This window comes from Mytilus edulis, chromosome 1 (genome assembly GCF_963676685.1).
Source record: "Mytilus edulis chromosome 1, xbMytEdul2.2, whole genome shotgun sequence".
NCBI lineage: Eukaryota > Metazoa > Mollusca > Bivalvia > Mytilida > Mytilidae > Mytilus > Mytilus edulis.
Genome location: NC_092344.1, coordinates 50287342 through 50312388, shown reverse-complemented (window position 1 = coordinate 50312388; position 25047 = coordinate 50287342). Strand labels below are relative to the sequence as shown.

General features: G+C 30.3%; 2 protein-coding genes and 2 non-coding genes across 8 annotated transcripts in view; 3 read left to right on the top strand and 1 right to left on the bottom strand.

Annotated features, from left to right (window-relative positions):
- Positions 1–2115: 2115 nt before the first annotated feature.
- LOC139513435 (zinc finger MYND domain-containing protein 10-like) lies at positions 2116–13180 on the bottom strand. Its single transcript, XM_071301912.1, has 13 exons — positions 12983–13180; positions 11402–11510; positions 10555–10668; positions 9824–9957; positions 9228–9306; positions 8531–8619; positions 7986–8086; positions 7648–7730; positions 6747–6836; positions 5542–5667; positions 4715–4836; positions 3297–3422; positions 2116–2687 (listed from the first exon to the last, which is right to left on the bottom strand). The coding sequence occupies exons 1-13, from the start codon at positions 13078–13080 to the stop codon at positions 2591–2593; spliced, it is 1368 nt and encodes a 455-aa protein (XP_071158013.1). The 5' UTR covers positions 13081–13180; the 3' UTR covers positions 2116–2590.
- A 28-nt stretch (positions 13181–13208) lies between these two features.
- LOC139513442 (adipocyte plasma membrane-associated protein-like) overlaps positions 13209–25047 on the top strand; it is a 34931-nt gene continuing 23092 nt past the window's right edge. Inside the window, exons 1-4 of one of the 5 annotated variants that reach the window (XM_071301947.1) lie at positions 13209–13390; positions 14283–14411; positions 18347–18439; positions 21631–21749. In XM_071301947.1, the coding sequence (XP_071158048.1) occupies positions 18405–18439; positions 21631–21749 (154 nt within the window). In that variant the 5' untranslated portion in view covers positions 13209–13390; positions 14283–14411; positions 18347–18404. Of the gene's footprint in view, positions 13391–13898; positions 14412–17881; positions 18006–18346; positions 18440–21630; positions 21750–25047 lie in introns of those variants that run through there. The other 4 variants (XM_071301940.1, XM_071301932.1, XM_071301957.1 and 1 more) reach the window with 4 other exon arrangements.
- Positions 22397–22560, top strand: LOC139508863 (U1 spliceosomal RNA). Its single transcript, XR_011661475.1, has one exon. It is a non-coding gene; the product is annotated as a U1 spliceosomal RNA (small nuclear RNA).
- Positions 23780–23943, top strand: LOC139508907 (U1 spliceosomal RNA). Its single transcript, XR_011661479.1, has one exon. It is a non-coding gene; the product is annotated as a U1 spliceosomal RNA (small nuclear RNA).

Below are 25047 nucleotides of genomic sequence, written 5' to 3'. Positions count from 1 at the left end.
TTTTCAATTTGTGGTATGAAAATACATCCCATTCCAACCTTTTTACATTAATAAGCTTCCATTGTGTTAGCTGTATGAGGATGTCATAGAAAAAACAAAAGATGCATAGCTAAAAATAAAGGGAAGGGGAATATTAAGGCTCTCCTTTGTGCTACAAGCTAAGTAAAAACGGTGCACAATTTATCTTCAATTTCCATGTTTTCCAAATGGACTGCACTCTTTGATGTCCCACAGATACCTGTAGTCCCCCCAAAAAAACAGTCAGAACTAAGAACAATCAAGGACAATTGTATATGATGTAAAAACCATTAAAATATTATAAAAAAAAATGTTTGTCTTTGAGTAAATGGCCATTAAGCCCAGTGCGGTCTGTCTGTTATCTAAATGACACAAAAGTATTTGCATTTTTGCTCTGTTTTGTACCCGGTACTTTTTCATAGTGAGGTATCAATGACTTTGTAAGTTTAGAGACCTAAAATATGCTCAGTTTTAGTTTGAAGTCAGTTGTCTAAGAAGTCCATCTAATGTTTTCAGATTTGATTTATATAGAATCTTAAGTGATACAGGTATAGTGAGAACACAATACATCAAACTTGTGAGTTCTGCAAAAGAGAGGAGAAAGATACCAAAGACCCATAAAACTTAAAAGTCAAATAATAAACTAACAATGAAATGGCTAAAATAAAGACAAACAGTTGTACACCACACAACACAACATAAAAAACTGGGGACAGAGCAACACAAACCAAATCATAAACTGGGGTGTTTCTCAGGTGCTATGGAAGGGAAAGCAGATCCTGCTCCACGTGTGGCATCCTTCATATTACTCATGTTAGTACAAACCTGGTAATAAGTCTAATTTGGTAGGTCACATTCAAGATACACATAATAAAAGAGGAGATAAGGTAAGAGGTAAAAGAGCATGGAGACAGAACTAAAAGAACAAAAATAAACAGATATTTGTGTTGCTACACATCCTTTCATTTTTTTATAATGTGTTTATGAATATCTAAGGGGGAGATTTAAAGTTCTATGAAAACTATTTTAACCCCTCCACATAGTGTTGCTATTACAGGTTCAACAGATTTGCTGCAGGTATATTTATCAATGCTGTTGGATTTTAATGTTTTTTTTAATGTTTTTCTGAATAAGCTGGTATGGTTGGTGCAAGCTTTTTTTTTGTGATGTCAAATACTTTTTATGTAACCGTTAACCATATTTCAAGTTTATAAAAAACTTTAAAAATTGTGGACTAATATTTGGGGTAAAACAACAATCCCAATGAATGCAACCCAATCAACAATGCAATGCAGGTACCTTTCACTCCCATGTACGCATTCAATAACACTGAATTGTGATTTTGTCCAGTTAGGCTCAACAAGACATAAAAATATATTAAACGACAATTATTGCATTAATTTAAATTTATTAATAAATCAAGTCAAACAGTTCACAATATTTACAATTTAAAACAATATGGACGGAATGTAGATTTGTATATATGAAATTTGCACCAATTGTAGATTGATATTGGCATATGAAATTGACATCAACACCAAAAAATAAATATCTACTTTGAAATTGTATGTATATAAATGATGATGATTCTAAAATAATTTTGACAGGAATATTCACTATGAGGTTATGATGAATAGTCATGTTTAATGTCCAGTTGCAAGTTTTATATGCATAAAACGACATTATCATTAATGTTATATGAATATGTATCTGACTTTGAACTAGAGTACATGTACTAGAATGACATGCTATGCTGGGTTTTAAACATTCTAGTTCATGAGGGAACACATTTGATTCTGACTCGGAGCCAACTAGTCTTTGCTGTCCTTCCTAGATGTTGTGTGTTTGAAGAGCAGCAATTAATACTTGTTTTAAGTCGGTGGTTTGATCAGACAGGGGCAAGACAGAAGAAGTGTCCTTCTTAATTTGATAATAAAATCCAACGTTAAGTACAAATAAGGCTTATTACAGAAAGAAATTTGTTATAAGGGTGTTGGAATGAAACTATAATAATGTATTGATGGAAAGGAAATACAAAATTTCTTGTGTCAAGTTGCACAATTTTGCACTGATTGTCGGCAAGATTTTTTTTTTATTTCAATTCACAATTACAATTTTATCTGAAAAATAGGCCTAAGCAAATAAAATTAAATTACAAAAATAAAACCATAGTTTAAAAAAATAAATAAAAAATGTTTCAACAAATTATTATTTATATAATGAACACTAACAGAGCACATTTAAAAAGTACAACAATTTTTCAATGCATAGAACAAAACAAACATGAGAAACACCATATTTTGTCTTTCAATGAAAACATATTTTTATGGCTTTACAGAAGTAATGAAAAAAGTTCATGCAGTTGTTTCCCTTTAACAAATGTAGATTATCACATGACATTTTCCATATAAATAGGAAACCATTGATAAAGAACTTTAACCTTTATTTTTAATCTTTTCACAAATATGGAATATTTACATTCATTCCTTTTTAAGAAACTAGTTATAATATTTCAATTAGATGTCAAACAATGATTCAATCAAATGGACAATTATGATTGGCTATACTCTGGTCAGCTGCTCTTCTCTTGTAACTTTAGTTTCTGTAGAGATTCCTGTAACAGGTTACAAGCTGTCTTGTGTTTTGGCCAATGATTAACTTGACATTCCCTGTAAAAGAAAATTTATTTTGAATATTCAACGCTTATTTCAAGTTAAATATTTTAGACGGGCAAAAAGTTTGGATAATTCTAAATATTTTTTATGATTTTTGGAATTGAAGAAAATCAAGATTGGCCATTTTAATAAAGCATGCGTCAAACTTGAACAACTCATGAGATAAGAAACAAATTCTTTATTTTAAGAAACCAAAATGACACAAATCTAGCAGAAGAATTTTTGCAAACAGATTTTCTTATCAAGGAACATGTACATTCAGAATTTGAAAAAGTTTTTTTTTTTCACATTACAAGTTGACAAAAAACTTTATTATATTTTTTTTTAAAGAAAAAGAAGATACTTATAATAGAACCAGCAACATACATACATACAGCAGAATCTTTAATTGTCAACTTTAGTTTCTGAAGCATCAAATTACTATTTTTTTATTTGAACAGAAATCAACTATGAATAATACAAGGGATAGGCTATCACTCTGCACCTAAATTATCATAATAAAATGAACATGTAAAAACATAACGAATCAATTAGCCAAAAAAAACAAAACATAACAAGCTAGAAAAAACTAATTCAGCCAAGAAGTGATATAAATATATTTACCGTCTGCAATACCATTCATTTTGACATCTAGAACATCTTTTACTAGCCTCTTCTCCACACATTGCACATTTTGGTGGCTCTGCTATTAAACTCTCTACGGCATCAAAATTATATGTTTCTGCCCATCTGTAGATAAAATTAAAAACCTTTTTTTACAGTATTAAAAAAATAAAAATATTTTAGACATTTTTTTAGTCCTGTCTTATTAAGAATTAATGCTGCATTATGGGGGAAATGTTGTCCTACATATTATTTAAATAACACATATAGCTGAGAGGGTGATTGAGCAGATTGGTACCCCTGGAAAAATCATTGTCAACCTTGGCTTCGCTGCGGTTGACAATGTTTTCTTGGAGTAACAATCTGCTCAATCACCCTCTCAGCTATATGTGTCAATCAATCACATGGGGTGAAGCAAAGAAACTAGCAAAGGACAGGAAAAGATGGAAAGCTACAGTGGTCGCCCTATGTCCCCCATGGGACGAAGTGGATTAAGTCAAGTAAGTCAATCTGATCAATCACCCTCTCAGCTATGTGTTATTTAATTTATTATACTGAATGTCCTATGATTATAGTCTTAAAAAATTACCGATTCATTTTATTTTAAAAGTATTTTCTATGGCGTCACATACATAACAATGTTAAGAGTATCAGAAATTCAACAAAGTTAAGCAAGATGGTTTTTTATGATTTTTCTTTGACTGTCAAATAATAAAATCTGAGCCAAATCGTAAAACTTTACCATTGTTTTTAATTACTTGATTTAAATTCAAATCATTGTCCTTTAAACTATCGATTTTTGATTGGTCTAGACAAGAAGGTAACATTCAAGAAAAATGTCACCCTCTCAGCCATGTGATAGAGTAAATTAACACCCTTGACCTTGTATCAGCCAATCAAATATGGCATTTTAAGGTGAAGTATAATATCACTAATTAACATAACAGTTTGCATACAGTGATTGATTGTTTTTTGCTTGCTTTAAATCCCTTGGCAAATATTTCATCTTAATTCGTGCAAGAACACATTAACATTTATAAATTACCATATTAACTGTAAGGTCCTTTATAAAAAAAAAATCGGAAAAGCAGCAAGAATTTCAATGGACATTGAAAATGAGGTTATATGACGGGTGGCACCAGATAAGAAGTATCACTTCATTTTGGTGAGGTTTGTGTAGTTCAGTCTTTAAATTTCTATGTAGTGTTATGTGAACTAATTTGTCTTTGTCACTATTCATATTTTCCCATGATATTGTCAGTTTCTCTTGACTTTGAATTTTAAAAAATCTTCTTGGAATCATCTGTCTCTTTTTTTGTTGTTGATAGGAGCACATATTTTGCCTTGCAACAGGTCAAAATTAAAAGTGAAATAACAAATATGTAATATATATATTGTGTAGTAGCAAAATGTTTTACCGTTTGGCTTGTGCTCTCATATCACTTTCTGATGGATTGAATACGGTTTTAGATTGTTTTTTGGCAATTTTCTTCCATCGTCCTTCATTTGCTTGTAGAATGTTATCTCTCATTTCTGGTAACTGATAAATATATGATATAAGATTTTACATTTAAATAACATGGAAGCTAAAATAGTATTTCATAATAAACCTCTTTTACAGTCTTTCCTCTTTTCACAGTACTGAGGCACTTACTTTTTCTGTTTGGAAATTCTATTATTTAACCACATATATAATAATAATGTAAAGACTTCTCAATTCCATGAAAAATATGTCATCTGAACAAAACACAAATTTACTTCATCATTCTGCACAAATGAACCAAATATCAGTCAACATCTATAGGCAGAAAAAAAAAGTTCAGAAAACTGTTAGAAGTTGCAGACACAGGAAACATGACCTTTGATTAGTAGGAACATACAATTGATTAAAATTACAAAATATAACAGGATTTATATGTATATGTACAATCAAAGTTTATCCTGAGCGAAAGTTATGTCACCTATTCATGTGCATTTAGAACATGTTATGAATAATTTTTAGTAAACAGAATAACAACTGCCTGCATTAATTAAACTGGTATAAGGTGATTTTCTGCTCACAGAAACGCAGAAATTATAAGTTATATTGTTGCTAACTTTCATACCCTTTTACTGACTTATTAGCTTAACAGTTGGACCCCTATATATATTTAATTCCTGACCCATAGTGTGAAGTATAAAAAAAAACCTGAAGAAGACCTTATTATAATGTCCATTACATCATACACAGCAATTATAAACTAACCTGTTCTAGAATCAGTTCTTTCTTGACAGCTGGTGGTTCCATCATAGACAGGTGCTCCAAGTATCGGAGTAATTCTCCTAGCACAGGAATCTGATCTAACATTATCTCTGTTAGGTATGCTCTGAGCTGTAAATGTTGGGGATTTTATTATGAAAATCTTTTAATCAAAAGAACATGATATGATATCAATATTTTTAACAGTGCGTGTTTCACAACTAAGATGAATTTTCTATAAAAACATATCAGTAATTTTCATCATGATGCTTTATATTATGTGCAAATGGCTTGTAATCTATATAAACAATATTCAATTTCTATATATATTCTTTTATATTACCACATTTTTCAGAATATTATGGATGTCTTTAAACTAATTTCAAATAGATCAAATGTACAACTGATCTATTGTTAGATACAATTATTTTTTTTATTTTACCTGCATTAAATGCAGGGTTCTCATTGTGTTACATCCTAACAGTCTACTAAGCCTCATTTAGACAATTTAAAAAAAAGTGTATTAAAGATGTGACACCAAGTTTGTGGACTGAGTTGCTTACTTAATTCTTTTTAGAACCTTGCATCCGTCATTATTTGTACATAAATTAGGCCGCTAGTTTTCTTTTTTTTTTAATTGTTTTACAATTGTCATATCAGGGCCTCTAATAGCTGACTATGCGGTATGGGCTTTGCTCATTGTTAGAACCATATGGTGACCAATAGTTGTTAATTTCTGGTCATTTGGTCTCTTGCGGAGAGTTGTTTTATTAGCAGTCATATTGCCACATCTTCTTTGCATATAGAGGGGGTCTCATTGGGGGGTTCCGATCCCGGATCCCGCTTACTATTTTGTCAGATTCCCGTATCCCGCTTACACTATGTATGTAAGCAATTCTCATTTTTTTTGGGTCATTTCCCGGGTCCTGCTAGACCTCATTTCCCGTTTTCACGACACAATAATTTGACTTTCACGTGTCACGTTTACAAAAAATCGGCAATCCCGCGTCACAATTAGACCCCAATGAGACCCACTATAGATGTTATTGGAACATGATTAATTTTTCAAATCTATTACTTTGAATTATTTATCTAAATCAAGATCTGTATCTTTTTTTTTTACCGTTTTCATTATCATAAAGCAAAATACAATTAGGTTCTAATAGCCAAGATGTAACAACTTTTCAAAAATTAGAAAAAGTTCAAATTACCTTAATTATAACATTTTTTCTATATGAATCAAGTTCATATTTCTGTTGACATTGTGGGTCCATCAGAAGCTTGAATATGGATAACCATACCTAAAATATAAAAATTGTTAATAAAACACGAGTCTTTAATAAATATATATAATTACAAAACTTGACCAAACTATCATCATCTACCTTGGAGTTGATGTTACATTTAAACAACAATAAAAGTGGTGTTCATCTGACACATAATTCATGTACCATAAAATAACCTTTAGTTAACTTATTAACCTCATAAGCATTATCATTAATGTTTCTTTTCTTATGTTTATTTGTAATCATAAATAACATGCCTTATATTGGCCAATGAATGGTATAATAAAGCATATACAGTCATTGGATAAAAGTGAGTTCCCACTCAAAAAATGTCCTATTATTTCAACTAAAATCAATATTTTTCCAAAAAATATTATCAAGTAACTACATGACTGATATCAAATAAATACCATAAGATGCAGAAATGTTTAAAGTATTATTGTTTATTTGACCATGAGATATTATTCAGTCTTATTTTAATATTTCGACGAGGTGAACATAAATAAAAATATTTTTTGAAAAGTTTGCTATGTATATATATTCTAACCAAATTAAAATCGTGAAAATTTGCATTTGTGTTTAACCCATCAATTAAATGAAAACAACCTCATCACAATTATAGCCAAATAGAGCATACAATTTCAGACATTTCTTCATCTTACGATATCTGTTTTATAAAAATCTGTGTCTTAAAGTTACTAGGTAATATTTTTTTGAAAAATATCGATTTTAGTTGAAATGATAGGACATTTTTTGAGTGAGAACTCACTTTTGACCTATGACTGTATATCCCTTTTGAAATACATAATTGTATTAATTCACTTACCTGGCCCTCTATTTTAGTAAGTTTTAAACTATCTTCTCTACTTATTTCTTGCCATTTGCTATCTATATATTTAAATGTTTTACCTGAAAGAAAAAAATATTAGAAAAAAATAGAGTTGTCTCCCATAGCTTATTCAACTACTGGACAGTTCACTAATTGAAATGGTAGGTGAAACATGTAAACTTATTATTTTGTAAGATTCTCATTTGGTTCTGCATCTTTAACCTACTTAATGTCTTCATAACAAAACGATACCTGTTTCTGACTTTATAATCGCCTTTACAAAACATAAGGGCAAATAATTCATTAAACCTTACACAAAAATAACAAGAGCTTACCATCTTTCTGTCTTGTCCATGGTGGATTTTCTACTAAATGTACTAACAGTATTGGTATATCTAATGTATTCAATATTCTGGTTGTAACACTTAAAGGTGAACTGAAATATAAAACAAAACAATATTGAAAAATAATCAGACTAATAGCTGAAATTTCTTAGTAATAACCAGATGTTAACCTACAGTTGCTATGCTTTTATGTTAATTTGGTCTTTGATGGAGAGTTGTCTCATTTGCAATCATACCACATCTTCTTATTTTGATATCAAAATTTTAACAAACAATGAAATGATTTGTAGACATTATTTGTTTCTGCATTTTGTTGTTTCTAGTATGTCCATTATTTTTTTTAAAATAAGTACAATGTATCCCAAAATCTCTCTAACTGCATAAAATCAGCAATTATAATACAAATAAGGAATCATCTTACAGTTTTGTTGGATAAACACAAAGCTAAATGTCACCAAAATTAAATTCCATGAAAAAATGTTTAAATAAACAACTTTACTGTATATTTACATATTGTACTTTCTACATTGACTTACTTATCTATACAATCAGTTATATATCTCAACAAGGACAAGGATTTAATACAAATTTCAAAATTCAGCTTCTTTTCCTGTTTTTCTAACTCCTGCAAAAGAAAAATATTTTAAGCAGTCGATACACAATTTTATTTTTCTATCAGGGAAACTATGTTTTTGTATTCAAATTGGTCATGTGCACCATTTACTTTTCATTTGTTCTTATTCGAATACATGTATTTTCAAAGTAAGAAATAATTAAACTAATTGTTTTCTTTTGAATGTTAATTTAACCGTAGCAAGAAAGGTATGTGACTGTTCTATCCCAATTTTACCATGCTTGCTTCCCCAATATTGCATGTTTTCAGGATTTTTGATTTTGTTATATATTTTGAAACCTGAATTATCCTATAGCTTAGTTCAGTTGTTATGTTCTTTTGTGTCAGTATATCAATAAATTCCCTTAAAAATAATTCAAACAGAACAATTGTTAACATGTAACTTTAAAAACTTGTGACTTCAAAAAACTTACTTCATTGTTTAGTCTTCAATTTTTTTTTTACCTTGATCTGTTATCTGGAACTTTTCAAAATCTAAAATGTACTTTTTGTTTGATGTTTCTTTTCATTGTTTGATTGTTTAATATTTTTCATCTTTCATATTTCTGATGTTACAATTTGATCTTTTCACAGATTTCTATAAAAGTTTTAAAGCATACCTCCATATTTGATGCTGAGGACATACTATTTAAGGCATCATTAGTATCTATTTCTTCATCATCAAAATCTTCTACTGTCCTAAAAGGATAAAATATATACTGAAGAAACTATAATTTAAATTCACAATGCCATATACTCAATCAGGACAATAATATTTTAATGTAATATAAACATATTTTGCTTCACTCTAGACAGATTTGTTGATAAAGAATTTTAACATACATGTAATATTCTGAAATAAATAGTTGCAGGAAGACATATAATTTTACTCAGAAAAATTATTTAAACTACACACAGCTCTGTTTTTGCTTTAAAGTCAATGCCTTGGTGTAAAAGTAGCAAATTCAAATTTCATATTTTTTTGGTTTGACACTGCTAAAAAAATAAGACATTACCTCAAGCACTAGACCATCAAGAATGTTCTTCAAACTTAATAATTATCATACTGACAAAAGCTAAAATATTTGAAAGTATAACTAACTTCCCCCATAATTTTTAGACTTGTGAAATAACCCATTTAAAATATTTTACAGAGTAAAGTCATGGAAATGAAAGACTAGTTTACTGTGAAAGATGATATTTCTACTACATGTACCTTGCTGTGAGTTGCGTTAGTTTTCTGTAGCAGTAGTCTAACAAATCAGGTATACAATTCTCTGCACTCTCACACATCTCTTTAAAATACATTGTAGTCTCTAACAGATTCACCAGTGTAGCCTCATGAAATAACTAAAAAATAAAGTTCAGATTTACATGCATAAATTAAAATACATACTTTAAAAATTAAACATAAATTGATTAATTCCATCACTTCACAAGTAAAATAAAATATTAAACACCACCAGCAAACAAGTACCTGTATGACCTATCTTTTATTTTCACAATTTTAGTATACTGTAAACAGACTTAAAGATGGATGAATATATAATTGCATGTTTCCTTATTGCAGATGCAGAAAGTTAAAATTTCAGAAATAATAGATCATAACTGTGATCTTGATTGAGCTTCATAGACCAACTTTGTGTCTTTTCTTTTGATAAGGGACATAGACATTACCTCTACAATTAATACTTAAATGGAACTAAAATAACTAGAGACTTTCCTCAAAGTCAGTACATACAGACATATTCTATTTTAGAAGACATCTTGAAGCAGAATAGAACATATGTTATTCCCAATTTTCTTTCAAATCATTGAAGCATGTGTTTATTTGCAAAATCCAAAAGTTCATGTTAATCTACTACAATAATCATTAATATATTTTAAAGACAATACCGGTACTTTGAGATTTTCTATTCATAATTTTTATGCAGTTTATTTACTCACAACCATGTATATTGGAAATGTAGTTTTTGGTTCGAATTCCATCTCAATTAGTTCAGTAAATATCTTCTCTTTCCAGATCTCTGTTGTGAGCAGGTCTTTAATCAAAACATCTGTCTGAAAAGAAATACAAAATGCCTCTGGATACAAATGATTTGAAATGAATACAAACATTTTTTTTATATTACTCTAATAACTGTCATGGCACTTTTATATTATCAATGCTTCCCTGGACATAGGCGGATCCAGGGGGCCCTGGGGGGCCGGGCCCCCCCCCCCCCCCCCCTTTCGTGGGAAAAATTTGGTTGATTATATAGGGAATCACTGAAGCATCAATGGAATGGGCCCCCCTTAGGTCAGTCAGCGGGCCCCCCCTTATGAAAAGTTCTGGATCAGCCACTGCTGGATACATTTTTTGTTATGACTTCAGCTACATTGTAGATTACTATGCAATGATTTTGAAATTTACACATTTTACATACGTTTGCCATGATTGTAGTTTCTAAATGATTTAATTGTAAATTCTTTCAAACCCTGTGCAAATGCACAGAAATATCCTTATATAAAAATAATGATTAAAAAAGTAATACCATGAAATTTACTTCAGTGTTCTCCCTAGGGCCTTTTAGCATCATGGTAATGTGATGCTTTAATCTTAAATGTGATGCTACATGTATCTGAAGTGGTTTCCTTATAGATTATGTTATGAATGTGATGCTATAATTTTTGGAAACAAGATGGTATTTCAATTCCCCCTGTTTACCAGGATGCTAAATGAAATATCTGGGGATAACACTGTACTTCACAAAATAAAACAATTTTAAAATAAACATTACATATATACGATTACCTTTCCATATGATATGAGAAAGTCTTTAATAAACTCATCTTCTTGTACAGAGGCATTTAGTACAGCCTGCATATTTATCTTTTCTATCATTTCATGCTGTCTCCCCCAGCTGAAAAAGTAAAATAAACACACTTTGACAGTTCATGAACATTACATTTCAGTCAATGAATTTGAATGAAAGCAAACTATCCTAAAAAGTTAAAAACAAGGAATTATTTGAATCTGGAATAATTTTGAATTCTGGAAATTGATTAGTATTATGTATGATAAAAACTAACCCAACTAAATAGGGTTAGCCATGCATGCATGGCTAAGGTTAATTTTACTTTCACTATCATTCCAGTATGTACTAACCCCTTAGCCATGTGCGCATGGCTAACCCTATTTAGTTGGGTTACTTTTCATCATAAATTTCTCATCATTAAAAATCCTTGTTTAAATAATAAATACTGTATTTTGTGGTTTTATAAATTAATTTATAACCTATTATTTCTGATAGTTCCTGACTTGAGCCCAACCTGTTAAAGTAAAAAAGTTAAGACCGTTATACATGTATTCTTGGGATAGTTCATGTACATTTTGTATTTTTGGAAACACGTTTAAAGTCATGTAATTTAACAAAAATTAAATTGATGATGCAAACAGGACACATCTATTTGAGTATGAACAGAAACATCAAAAGACAGAAGTCTTTTTCTACTTATGTCCTAAACATGTTAAATGACAAAAGAAATTTAGCTCTATTGCGAGTGATGGGACTTTATCATGTTTATCCTAACAGTTATGAGAGAGTGGAACATGCAGGCTTAATGTTATCCTTTATCTTTGATAATGTTTGGGTTTTTTTCATTTGGCAGAAATAGCAATCATCTCACACCGGGTAACACGAATGACCGAATAACACTGTTATTATCCGAATAACACTTGTAATGACCGAATAACACTTGAAATTTTAATATTAGCACATTTTGGTGACTTTTAAAAATTGATTATTGAATAATGATATATTATCGATGTATTTAATAACTTAAAAATGATTTACAGAAGGCAGATAAGTTCATAAAGATCATTTTAAATTTAGTGTGTACATCGAACTTGGCGGCCATTGTAATTTCCGTGGTCACCATATTGGATCTACATACTAAATTTTTAAAGCGTTTTATGAACTTATCTGCTTTCTGTAAATCATTTTTAAGTTACAAAATACTTCGATAATATATACTAATAATTAATAATCAATGTTTAAAAGTCACCAAAATGTTTAATATTAACATTTCAAGTGTTATTCTGTCATTACAAGTGTTTTTGGATAATGACAGTGTTATTCGGTCATTCGAGGTACCGTCTCACACCTGGCAAAAGAGGTAGCAATTTTATAAGAAAAAAAATAACCAGGGAACATGGCTTTTTATAGACTATTATAGTGACTCCTACAAGTTAAAAATCAATCTGAAGTTGTGATATTTAATATACAAAACTATGACTATTATGGCTATAGTATTTAATGCAGGTTTCTGGAAAATTCCATCCTTAAAAAGCTGGAAATGATGGTTGTTTATCATAGCAACACAATTTACTTACTCATAATTTCCTATTTCTGCTACTTTAAATGTATGTAAATGTTCCACATACGACTCTGCCTCTACTGGTAACAAAACCTGACCATTTTCCGAAGTCATCTTCGTTATAAAATGCTTTCTATTTGGACAAAATATGAGAAAAACAATTTATTACAAAAAGCGTGCAGCCGCTTGTTTGTAAACTTCCGGTCTAGATTCTTCCGAATGACTTTCCGAATGATAATTTTGCAGAATGGCGGGAAGCTGAAGGACAACTCTTGTATAGATTTTCTCTGAAAAGTTTATAAAATTTAAGTGTTTTTTTTTATAAATAAGGAACTTTGTATTGTGACATAAGAATCCAAGACATTTTTTTCATCAATGTTTAAACCCATAACTTAAAACCATAGAGACGATTCATTGATTTTGTGTAATTACATCAAGGATTTGTATAGTATACAAATCCTTGATTACATGTATATTTTTTATATTTTTTCTGAAACTTGTATAGAGATATATTGTATGAAAACTCACCTACTGATTAATGAGGGGAGCAATTTTTTTGTGTTAACCTGTTATAGCCCTTTTCAAGGTGTTAACTGTTTATGAGATAAATTAAAGCTGTTAACTGTTATTCAACGCTCCGGTCATGTTGAGTGATTCTCTGTACAAATAACCATTTTTTTTCACAGAAAAGGTGGGGCTGGCCCGCCCCAACCCCTAAATCTGCCCTAGTAGCAATGCTTATTCTAACTTAAATAATTCAAGCCCTTGACCTTGTAACGTCTCTGATTATCTCCGCCTTTCGATGTAGTAATTTATAGTGAGCATAATATAACGACTAGATTATTCTGGTTATGCTTTAATTCATGTTTTATTTTATGCTGATATATTTTTTTTTTGTCCCAAAAACATTATGATTGGATATTTTTCATCAGGTGTTTATAATCCAGTACACAGATGGAATGTTACAACTTGAGGTCTCATAATTCATCACAGGATGCAGCAGCAGTATTCCCTCAAGTGATTAATTGACACTAAATTCACAGTTTTATATATCACTGATGCAGAATGTTATCGAAGAGTTTCAACCTGCACCAGACTGCAGTCCGTACCTTTAGTAAATTCTTAGAATTTTCATGAGGTAATGAGAGCAGGAATTGTATCTAGACATGGTTTAGAACTGGAATAAATTGTATACACAAATAAGGCACCACATCTAAATATATATGACAGTTCACAAATATTTCTTATTTTAGCTACATGTAATTTGTTGAAATATACATTTAGTAAAAATATTTTTAGCCTATCCTCTATATTAGTGCGGAGCCCTCAGAAAAAAAACCTCATTTATGATTATAGTGGTTACAATGGATATGATGAAGATTTCAACCATGATAGTCCGTGATAAGTCAATTTCAAATTGGTCATTAAACAAGCTGAGAATCAAAGTAATTTATGTTGTTTTAGGTAAAAAAACACTTCACTATATAGTTTTTACAAATTTGGCAACTTTTTTTTCAAAACGCCTATAAAGATCTATTAATGTCAAAAAATAAAAAATTATGCATGAAACTTCTCATTTTGGTTTTTATGCCTTCTGAAACATCTTGTTCAAATTTTCTGTTTTTATAACTGTAAATAGAAAATTTTTACTACATTTACATAGAAATTAATGAAGTTGGTGTGTTTCTATTGTTGTTGAGTATATTTTACGTTTTTGCTAGGTACATGTAGTATAGTTCCAATAATTTTAGAGGTACAATATAGACTTTCAGGTTACCAAATCATATATATACTTTCTTTCAAGAGATATTTTTTTTACTCTTAGCTGGAAGATGATGCATACATTCTAATACTGGACATTTTTGTTTGTCATTAGATAGTTGATTTCAGTTAAGGAACAATTTTATATAACTTTGCATTTAGTTTGCTTTCAATTTATATTCATACCAATATACATTATTTGAAGGAATGCAATTAAAAAATGTTATAAAAGTCAATTAAGGGAAATAACTCAAAATTTCGGCAAATCAGGAAAGAGATACACAGATTATTTTCAACCTAATTATAAGGCATAAGGTAATGAATGTTCAGCCACAATATGTTTGACACCCAAGCAGTCGAGAGAACAATTATTGTGAAATAATGTTTTTTTATCATCAAACTGATTGGGAAATTATGAGAAGACAATAGCTTAGTCTACCTGTAAATTGTCCCCCTTTAGTAATTATAGGATGCACTTTCAACTTGCATATAATCCTGTTTCAATGAAAAAGTGAAGAAAACAAAAATGAATCCTTTGAATTTGACAGATGTAGGAAAATTACCCTGCATTTCTTTGCAAAAGTTAAAGTTCTGAGTTTTAAACATATATCTTGAGTGTTTCAAAGCACAATTTTTATTTTATTTGCTGTAAATATAAAAGAAAATGGTTAAGAGGAAAAACGGTTTAAAACGTGATTGGTTTACTTGCAGTGATTGTTATATAATAGTTGCAATGAATGTCAAATTTTTACTGTTATATTACTGTGGACAGTCAGAGGATAAAACTTTAATTTATATGATGACTAGTATTTCTTTATTGATGAAAAACAGATTAATTCTACATCTTTTTTTCTTAAATGACAATTAAACATTAAATTAACAAAGACTAATAGGGGAAAAAACAATGGTGGTATAATTGTTAAGCAGAAAATTTCTTGTCTTGAAATTAAAAAAAAAATAATACAAAAATTCAAGATTGATGGATTTGGGTAATTTAGTATTATTTACACCTTGTACATGTCCACTGCATGTATTGCGCAATATTTAAGTAAAAAAAATCAGAATTGAATTATTTTTTATCAGATGTGAAAATATGAATATCTTGATATGGTGTGGCAATTCATCAAATATTTCGAAGATTTTTTTTTTTTTATTATTATTTACAATCAGTTGGGTCTTTATATTAAAATAATGTTATCTTTTTATAATTTTTACTTTATTAAATTGAAATTTTGAAATTTTGTCAACAAATTATCTCCATCAGAATTCTTTTAATTTAGTTTGATCAGGAAAAGATTAAATGAAATCAGGTAATTTTTAGTCTTTTTGAAAGCATTATTATATCTTTAATGAAATCTATATGAGAAAATTTAGTCAGACAGATTGCTTTACTTTACTTGAATTTTATTGACCGAATTTGCTGTAGTGAATTTCATCCTACTTTGTATGAACTAGCTAGTATTCTGTTTACTGGTTTTCATGTTCTAATTTTTTTAAATGTTAAAAGTTATTTTTTCCATGACATGATTACAACATCAAAAACATACATCAATATAAAACATATACTAAATGTAAGGTTACTAACGATAATGTTATAGGTCAGCACTAACAAAATTGTGCAAAGTGATGCTCTAATGATGATTGTTAGAATTCTTTTTATCTAGAAGATTTTTTCGATAGGAAAACAAAAATGAAGTCTGTTAATTGTTTTAGGAACTTCTGTGACATATTTTTTTTTTAATGTTGACCCCTTTTCATATGTATAATTTAAACAAAAATACTAAAATTTACACTTATGGCAGGTTTGGTAAATTTTTACTTTAGGAGAAAAAAAACAAAAGTATGACTGTAATTGAATCTAATCCTAAACTATTCATATACAGATGTAAAAGATTTATAAACCAATTTAGCTATGTTTTGTAAATGATGCATTCATAATAGAGGTCATCTTGTTACAATAACTTTTCTCCATTTGATAATGACTACCAGACTGATATTTGTTACAGACTTCAAATTCATTACAAGAATAATTGCCTTTTAAATTGACAAACTGGCTGATTTATTCTCTTATTTTAGTTTCATAATTAGCCCTAATTTAAATGACTTATAACCTACTAAATTCACTAAATATATGTGGAGTGTATTGAAAAAGATGTCATAATCATTAAAATGGTGTTCCACTGACATAAAACTGGACATGTAGTCTAGACAGGTAGCCAGTGGTCAACGGCCTAAATTTTTCAGGGTCATTCCTTTTGTTATACATGTATTACTAAATATATACCATGTAATGATGTCCAGCACAAGTTTTTACATGATATTTGACAAGTTATGAATTTAATGATAGGATGAAATTTATTATGAATTAAATATCTACAGGGAATAATGAAATGAAATGAATTACTTATTTAATAAATTAAACAGGTAAGGCATTAAATTATGAAATTGATCACAGGTGATTCTACCTCTTCAGAAAAGGTCAGTTTAAAACTTATTGTTCATTGAAGGGTGATGTAACCTTATGACATGTACATTTTTATAGTGGAAGATAAATGTTAGAAAAATTGTATTTTTAACCGGTCCTCAATTTCTGTAAAATTATACTTGGCATATGATATTGTTTACTAAGGGAATATTTAATATAAAACTTTAATTTATTATGTTATTAGATGTAAAAGTAAAGAAATCCTGGTTAATTGTACATTGTAATATAGCTATGAATACAGGTACAAATGTACTTGTACATTGAAGTTGATTCATTTAAAAAAAAAGAAGAATAAACTATGGCTCAGACAATATGTTAGTGTCATTAAATATATCAATCTTTATAGGGTCTTTTTATGGAACATAAAATATAATATGAGACAATAATTCATGTATCTCTTCAAAAAATATTTTAATGAAATAATTTCACAAATGTAAAAATACTGGTGGAAACAAATATGAAGTTGTGATTGAATCCTTAGGAAAAAAGTAGATATAAACACACAGGTTTTTAATTTCTTGTAAGTTATTGATTTATGACATGTATCAAATTCATCTTTCTATATCTTGAAGATCCTTAATAGTTCTTTGACTTTTTAAATCTTAAGATTTTAAATAACTGCACATTTAAGTGTGATATTTACAACTTTGGGTTCATTCAGAGTTCATCAATAAAATGAACTGTTTATAAGCCCTTGACTTTGGGGGTCAGTCTGCATCATTAGTGTTTTACTAGAATGTCATTGTGAATAGAACATGACATCTTCATCATTTTGGTTTAGTTCTGGTCGGATGTAAGTTATGATAAACGTTTTAAGAAAATAAAGCAGTTTTATCTTTTATGAAACTTAAATCTAAAATAGAAAATTAAAAGTTGGTAAATATAACATTTAAAGAGCTTCTTTATAAATGAATATAAAGTGAGAGTATTTTAACTAGAAAATAAGTGTATAAGAAATCACACATTTCACAAAGACCGCTGGACAATGTATTGAGTTGTGAATAATGAGTAACACAAATAGTTGTATAGAGAAACATTAATATATGTCATTATTTAGTGTTATTTATTTATATATTAGGTTATAGTGTTAGGTATTTGAAATAAAAAATAAATTTTTTTTACTTTATTTTGCAGTGTATCTAAATCATGGAAAATCTTGACAGTTCTAGCAGTGTTTGTAGCTTATTTGTACATGTTGCCATCACCAATAGACCCACCTGCATACAGGTAAGTTACTCAGGTTAACAACACATTTGAAGCAAACCTAGTTACTCACAGTACTTGTTACTTGTCATGTCTTTTAAAAATTGGCAAGAGTTTGCTAAAGTCCATTTAAATCTTATTCAGTTCAGTATCCCAATTATGGCTAAGTTTGATTATTGTGTTTAGAAATATACGGAAATTGTACTTTTTTGTTACTATCTTTGTAGGTATTGGAAGTTTGCATAATGCAAGTCATCGGAATTACTATCTGGTTGCAGCTGCATAAATTATTTGTATAATCTCAGAGTGTAAAATCCTGGATGTTTCATACCTAGTTAAAAGATACCTTATATAAAAAAGTTTATTGTCTGTCATATGTCCATTGTCATTAACATGGCTTTCATGGTTAAGCTATTGCTTAAAAAATGATACTTTTTTTTTGTGATTTGAATGTCTCACTTATAATGAGTATAATCATTGGTACATGTAGGATAACTATATTTGGTATATGGATTCCTTGCAAGTCTACAAGTTTGTCGACCTCATTTCATGGATCTCTGAAAGTAAAAGTTACTTGATTCGATCTGTTTCTCAAATACTTTAAGCGAAAGGTCAACTATGTTTAGTGTATGGAATTACTGTAAGGTGTCAGTCAGTCTGGCAGTTCTCATATGACCTTGAGCTCATTTACATTATTCATTGGTCAATGTTAACTTTTTGTTTTTATGCCCCACTTACGGAAATTATGGTGTTTTTTTTTTTCAGTCTTCTGTCAATAAATCGGTCCAGCATTAGGTTAAAGTTTTTGGTCAAGTATTAAATGATTTTAAGGTGTACTCAAATTTAGAATGGAAATGTGGAATGTGTCAAAGAGACGACAACCCTACAAAAAGCATAAAACAGCCCAAGGCAATTTATGGGTCTTCAACACAACAAGAAAATCCCATACTTGGAGGCAGGCTTCAGCTGGCCCCTAAACAAAAATGTGTACTATTTAAGTGAAAATGGACGTCGTACTAAACTCCAAAACATAACTAAAATTAAAAAATCGTACAAGATTGACAGAGGTCACTGGCTCCTGACATAGGACAGGCTAAAAAAATGCAGAAATCGTCTGTCCTGGACCTCATTTTTATTGTTCTTTGATCAATGTTATGTTTCTACAAGTTTGGTCCTTTTCTATCTGGTAGGAATCATCTGTCTTGGACCTCAATTTCATTGTTCTTTGATCAATGTTATGTTTCTATAAGTTTGGTCCTCCTCTCAGATACATGAGGTTTTGTCCGACTGGGACATAATTTTCATGGTTCATTTAGATTGGTGCATGTTAAGTTTTTGGACAGTACTGTTTTTCAAATACAAGAACTGTATTTGGTGTATGGAATGATTGTAAGGGTTAGACTTGTCTATCTGGCAAAAATTATCTGTCATGGACATCATTTTCATGGTTCATTGAGCAATGATATGAAAAATAGTACGCAATATGTCAACTTTATTTGGTGTTCGGTATGGAATGATTATAAGGTGTACACTGTAACAGGTGTTCCCTGACCTTGACCTCATTTTCAAGGTTCATTGGTTAATGTAAAGTTTCCTAGTTTACTCTGTTTCTCAAATACTACATATATATAAGCATTAGGTCGTTGCTAAGGATGGTTGTGATGTGTTCATGTCTGTCTGGTAGTTTCATCTGCCCTTTAACTCATATTCATGGTTCATTAGTCATTATAAAGTTATCATGGTTTCTTGATCAGTGTTAAGTTTTCATATTTAGGTTTTCTTTCCTGGATACTATAAGTGATAGGTGAACTATATAGTTAGTATGTAGTAGATAAAGAGGAAATGTAAACATAAAAACAAGTCTTAAAATAATATAAATGACTGAAACTAACAGTTAGTCAACTCCTTATATTGTTTAACAACTTAAATGTTTTGATACCTGAAAAACTAATAGAATAGAAAGATTCAAACTTTGAACAGCAAAAATGATCAGCAACACAACTTTAACCTTGAAATAAGTGAAATGATTTCAATTGTCAATCAAAACTTCCCCAACATAGGTTAATTTTACTCATTTTTTTTTTTTCGGTTTGTCTATTATTTTGAAAATGTTTAGAGACTAGCATTTTGGAGAAGTATAGAAAATGCATACACAGAACTGATGGTACTCTAGTCATCACCTTGTCTATTGTGCCTATGGATCTGTAGTCTATGGTCCGCTAATAGTCAAAAAATAACATAAGGACCTAAGAGCTACGGTTCCGCAGCTAATGGATCTGGAACTTCCTAAATCATTACATATTACTGTATTGCATGTGTTGGTTTGATATTTGGTCTGAACTTTATAATGATGAGTTGTACTGTGTTAACTGATTTTCAGATCTGTTGTGCAGTCAATTTTCTGTTTTATCCTACTTTAAATATTTATGTTACTTATTGGGCATAGGATATTTCTCAGCTATTAAGGGATTTTTTATATTTATACCCCCACTTTAAATGCCCCTGCTTTAAAAGGGGGGGGGGGGGTATACCGTTTTACCACTGTCTGTCCATCCATCCATCCTTTCGTCAGTCCATCCCATGAATATATTTAGTCGCATTTTCTCAGGAACTACAATACAAGGATTTCTGAAATTTGGTTTCAGGGTTAATGATAAGTCAGCGTTACCGTGTGATGCCTTTTCAGATTCATCAATCGATAACTTCCTGTTTACCGAACACTTGTATGATTTTACACATGATAGCCAAGTTGAAAATTTTTGTCACATTTTTCTCAGGAATTACAATACAAGGATTTCTGAAATTTGTGTTTCAGGGTTAATATATTAGTCAGCTATATGGTGTGATGCGTTTTCAGATTCATCACTCAACAACTTCCTGTTTACCGAACTCTTGCATATTTTTACACTATTAATATTATCCACCTGCGGCGGGGGTATCATCAGTGAGCAGTAGCTCGCAGTTTCACTTGTTGGTCTATCTATGTTTTTAGTATAATGAATTGAACATTGTAAATTATTTTCAGATCTTGATTTTCCTGTTTAACTTTACTTTGATATCTTTTATACCCATTATATGCATGGAATTTTTAATCAATGTTTAAAATTGTTGCAAGTAAGATTTTCATTATTATTACATGTATTAACATTTCTGCATATTGTTTCTCCCTTAGTCTTCTTGTGTCAAATAATATTCATATTGTTTATACATTTTAGGTATTCAAAACCTCCAAGTTTGAAAGGACCTCTCAAGAAGAATTCTATTCTATACAAAGCTGAGCAGTTATTTAAAGGACAAGTTGTTGGTCCAGAATCATTTGCAGCAAATAAGAATGGTATTAATTTAAGATTATATTCTTTGTTGTTTAAAATATGATCGACAATAAATTTTTTACTTATCTTTCAAGATTTGTAAATTACTTAGCTATGAATCTATTTTTATTAAGTTAATTTTGGAGAAACAGTTATAGATAAAAATGAAAATTTGCATGGTGATTTACAGATATTTTTAAGTTTCTTCATTTATTTTATGCTTGAAACTATTTTAAAAGGTTACATATACATTGTACATGTTTATAATTTGCACAGGGAAACTGTAAAACAAAAAACCCTTGAAAATGAAAAATATTATATGGTGTACTTCAATGTAACAGTTATCACATAAATGACTAGTCAATTATCAAAATATTCCTATGGTTAAGCCAAATAGGTATGATAAACGTACACAATTTACCTGTGGAGTTGTCGTTACTAATCCTTTACATTTTCAAGCTAAAATCAATATAACTACATTAACAATCAGTTTTAAAAAATAATTGAAGTAACCATTATATCATAAATTTTATATTGAAGGTATACACCTTTCTTAATTCTGTGATTTGTGACTCATTGGCTAATCATTGCAGATTTTCAATTTTCATCTGTCACCTTGTGTGATGATATAATTTGATCATTCATAAGATTAAAATTTTTACATTGAAGCATACTTACCTGGTACAGGGAGCACCGTGATCAAAAAGGCGGTCTCCCCAGGTCGAGGCCTTTCCATTGCACTTCGGATAGGCTGAAGCTTGCGAATGCCCCAAATGTGGGCATCTCGGGTACGCAATTTTTTAGTGTGGGGGACTGCGTTCGCGCTAACCCCCGAATAATCAAAATAAAATGAAGAACTTTGCTCTATTAGCAATACTTGAATTTAAAACTCTATTTGCATAAAGTTGTAATGCTGCTTTTTTTCTTGCAAAGGAGATCTATTTGATATTAAACTTGAAAATGGAAATGGGTAATGATTGAAAGAGACAACAACCTGACCAAATCTTAGAGCAGAAAACAGCCAAAGGCCACCAATAGGTCTTTAAAAAAGCTATGCTGCTTCATCTGGCCCCTAAAAAAAATTGACTTATAAATATTGATACAAATTAACCCTTTAAATTTTACCAAAAGTACTATAATGAGAAAAACATAACTTTTACTTTAAGAGAATTTGTAACACATCCAAAATATCTTACAGTTCTAAAACCATATTCTAACCTGTTATGCAGTTATTTAGTGTGGCAGAAAGAATTAGCATATTCTAACCTGTTATGCAGTTATTTAGTGTGGCAGAAAGAATTAGCAATTCAACTAAATTCACTGGGAGAAATATGTTGTTTCAAAATTGCATCATTTTGCGCTACAACTCATTTGTACGGCAGTGATACTTTAGAAAATACTTAGAATACTCTTAGAATCATTTTGTAATAAATTTCAACAAAACAATACTTTACTTCTCCATTTTAAACTTGAAAGGGACAAGCAATTTACATATGCAAAGTTTTAAATGTCAGCAAAATGCATAGTGCTTGAAGTTAAAAAAAGTATTAGTTAAATTGTCTTGTAATATTAAAAGCCAGTATATTAAAAACAAAAATATTTGAATCTGTTCAGAGAAAAAATTGCTTCAAAAAGAACTAAAACAGTCAATAAAATTGAAGCATTTAAAAACAATTGTTAAAAATTGAGCAAATTACATCTTTATTCCACATAACATTTACAACTTTTTATCAGGTCATGTATCAAATATCCCCCATTGTTAAGCTGTTTAAGCCACATTGTATGGTAAACGTACACGATTTACCTGTGGAGTTGTCGTTACTAAACTTTTACATTTTCCTGCTAAAATCAATATATCTACATTAACAAACAGTATTAAAAAAAAGATAAATAAACCATTATATCATGAACTTTATAATGTATGCATACATAATTCTATATACTAAGATTTCTGAGTCCTTGAATAATTATTGCAGATTTTAAATTTTCTTCTGTCACCTTGTGTGATGAAATAATTTGATTATTCATAAGATTAAATTTTTTACACTGAAGCATACTTACCTGGTACAGGGAGCACCGTGATCAAATAGGCGGTCTCCCCAGGTCGAGGCCTTTCCATTGCACTTCGGATAGGCTGAAGCTTGCGAATGCCCCAAATGTGGGCATCTCGGGTACGCAATTTTTTAGTGTGGGGGACTGCGTTCGCGCTAACCCCTGAATCATAAATAAAATAGAAGATATAGCCCAACAGACTTTACATGCAATTTACCACTTTCTATTTTTGCAAAACTGTAATGCTGTAAATACAAATTTTGAGAAACATATTTTGGGCAAGATGAAGAATTTCAACAATAACACATGCTAAATTGTCCATGTATAAGCAACATGTTTTTAGCTCACCTGGCCCGAAGGGCCAAGTGAGCTTTTCCCATCACTTGGCGTCCGTCGTCCGTCGTCGTCGTCCGTCGTCGTTAACTTTTACAAAAATCTTCTCCTCTGAAACTACTGGGCCAAATCAAACCATACTTGGCCACAATCATCATTGAGGTATCTAGTTTAAAAAATGTGTGGCTTGACCCGGCCAACCAACCAAGATGGCCGCCATGGCTAAAAATAGAACATAGGGGTAAAATGCAGTTTTTGGCTTATAACTCAAAAACCAAAGCATTTAGAGCAAATCTGACATGGGGTAAAATTGTTTATCAGGTCAAGATCTTTCTGCCCTCAAATTTTCAGATGAATCCGACAACCCGTTGTTGGGTTGCTGCCCCTGAATTGGTAATTTTAGGGATTTTTTGCAGTTTTTGGTTATTATCTTGAATATTATTATAGATAGAGATAAACTGTAAACAGCAATAATGTTCAGCAAAGTTAGATTTACAAATAAGCCAACATGACTAAAATGGTCAGTTGACCCCTATAGGAGTTATTGACCTTTATAGTCAATTTTTAACCGTTTTTCGTAAATCTTAGAAATCTTTTACAAAAATCTTCTCCTCTGAAACTACTGGGCCAAATTAATCCAAGCTTGGCCACAATCATCTTTGGGGTATCTAGTTTAAAAAATGTGTGGCGTGACCCGGCCAACCAACCAAGATGGCTGCCATGGCTAAAAATAGAACATAGGGGTAAAATGCAGTTTTTGGCTTATAACTCAAAAACCAAAGCATTTAGAGCAAATCTGACAGGGTTAAAAGTGTTTATCAGGTCAAGATCTATCTGTCCTGAAATTTTCAGATGAATCAGACAACCTGTTGTTGGGTTGCTGCCCCTGAATTGGTATTTTTAAGGAAATTTTGCTGTTTTTGGTTATTATCTTGA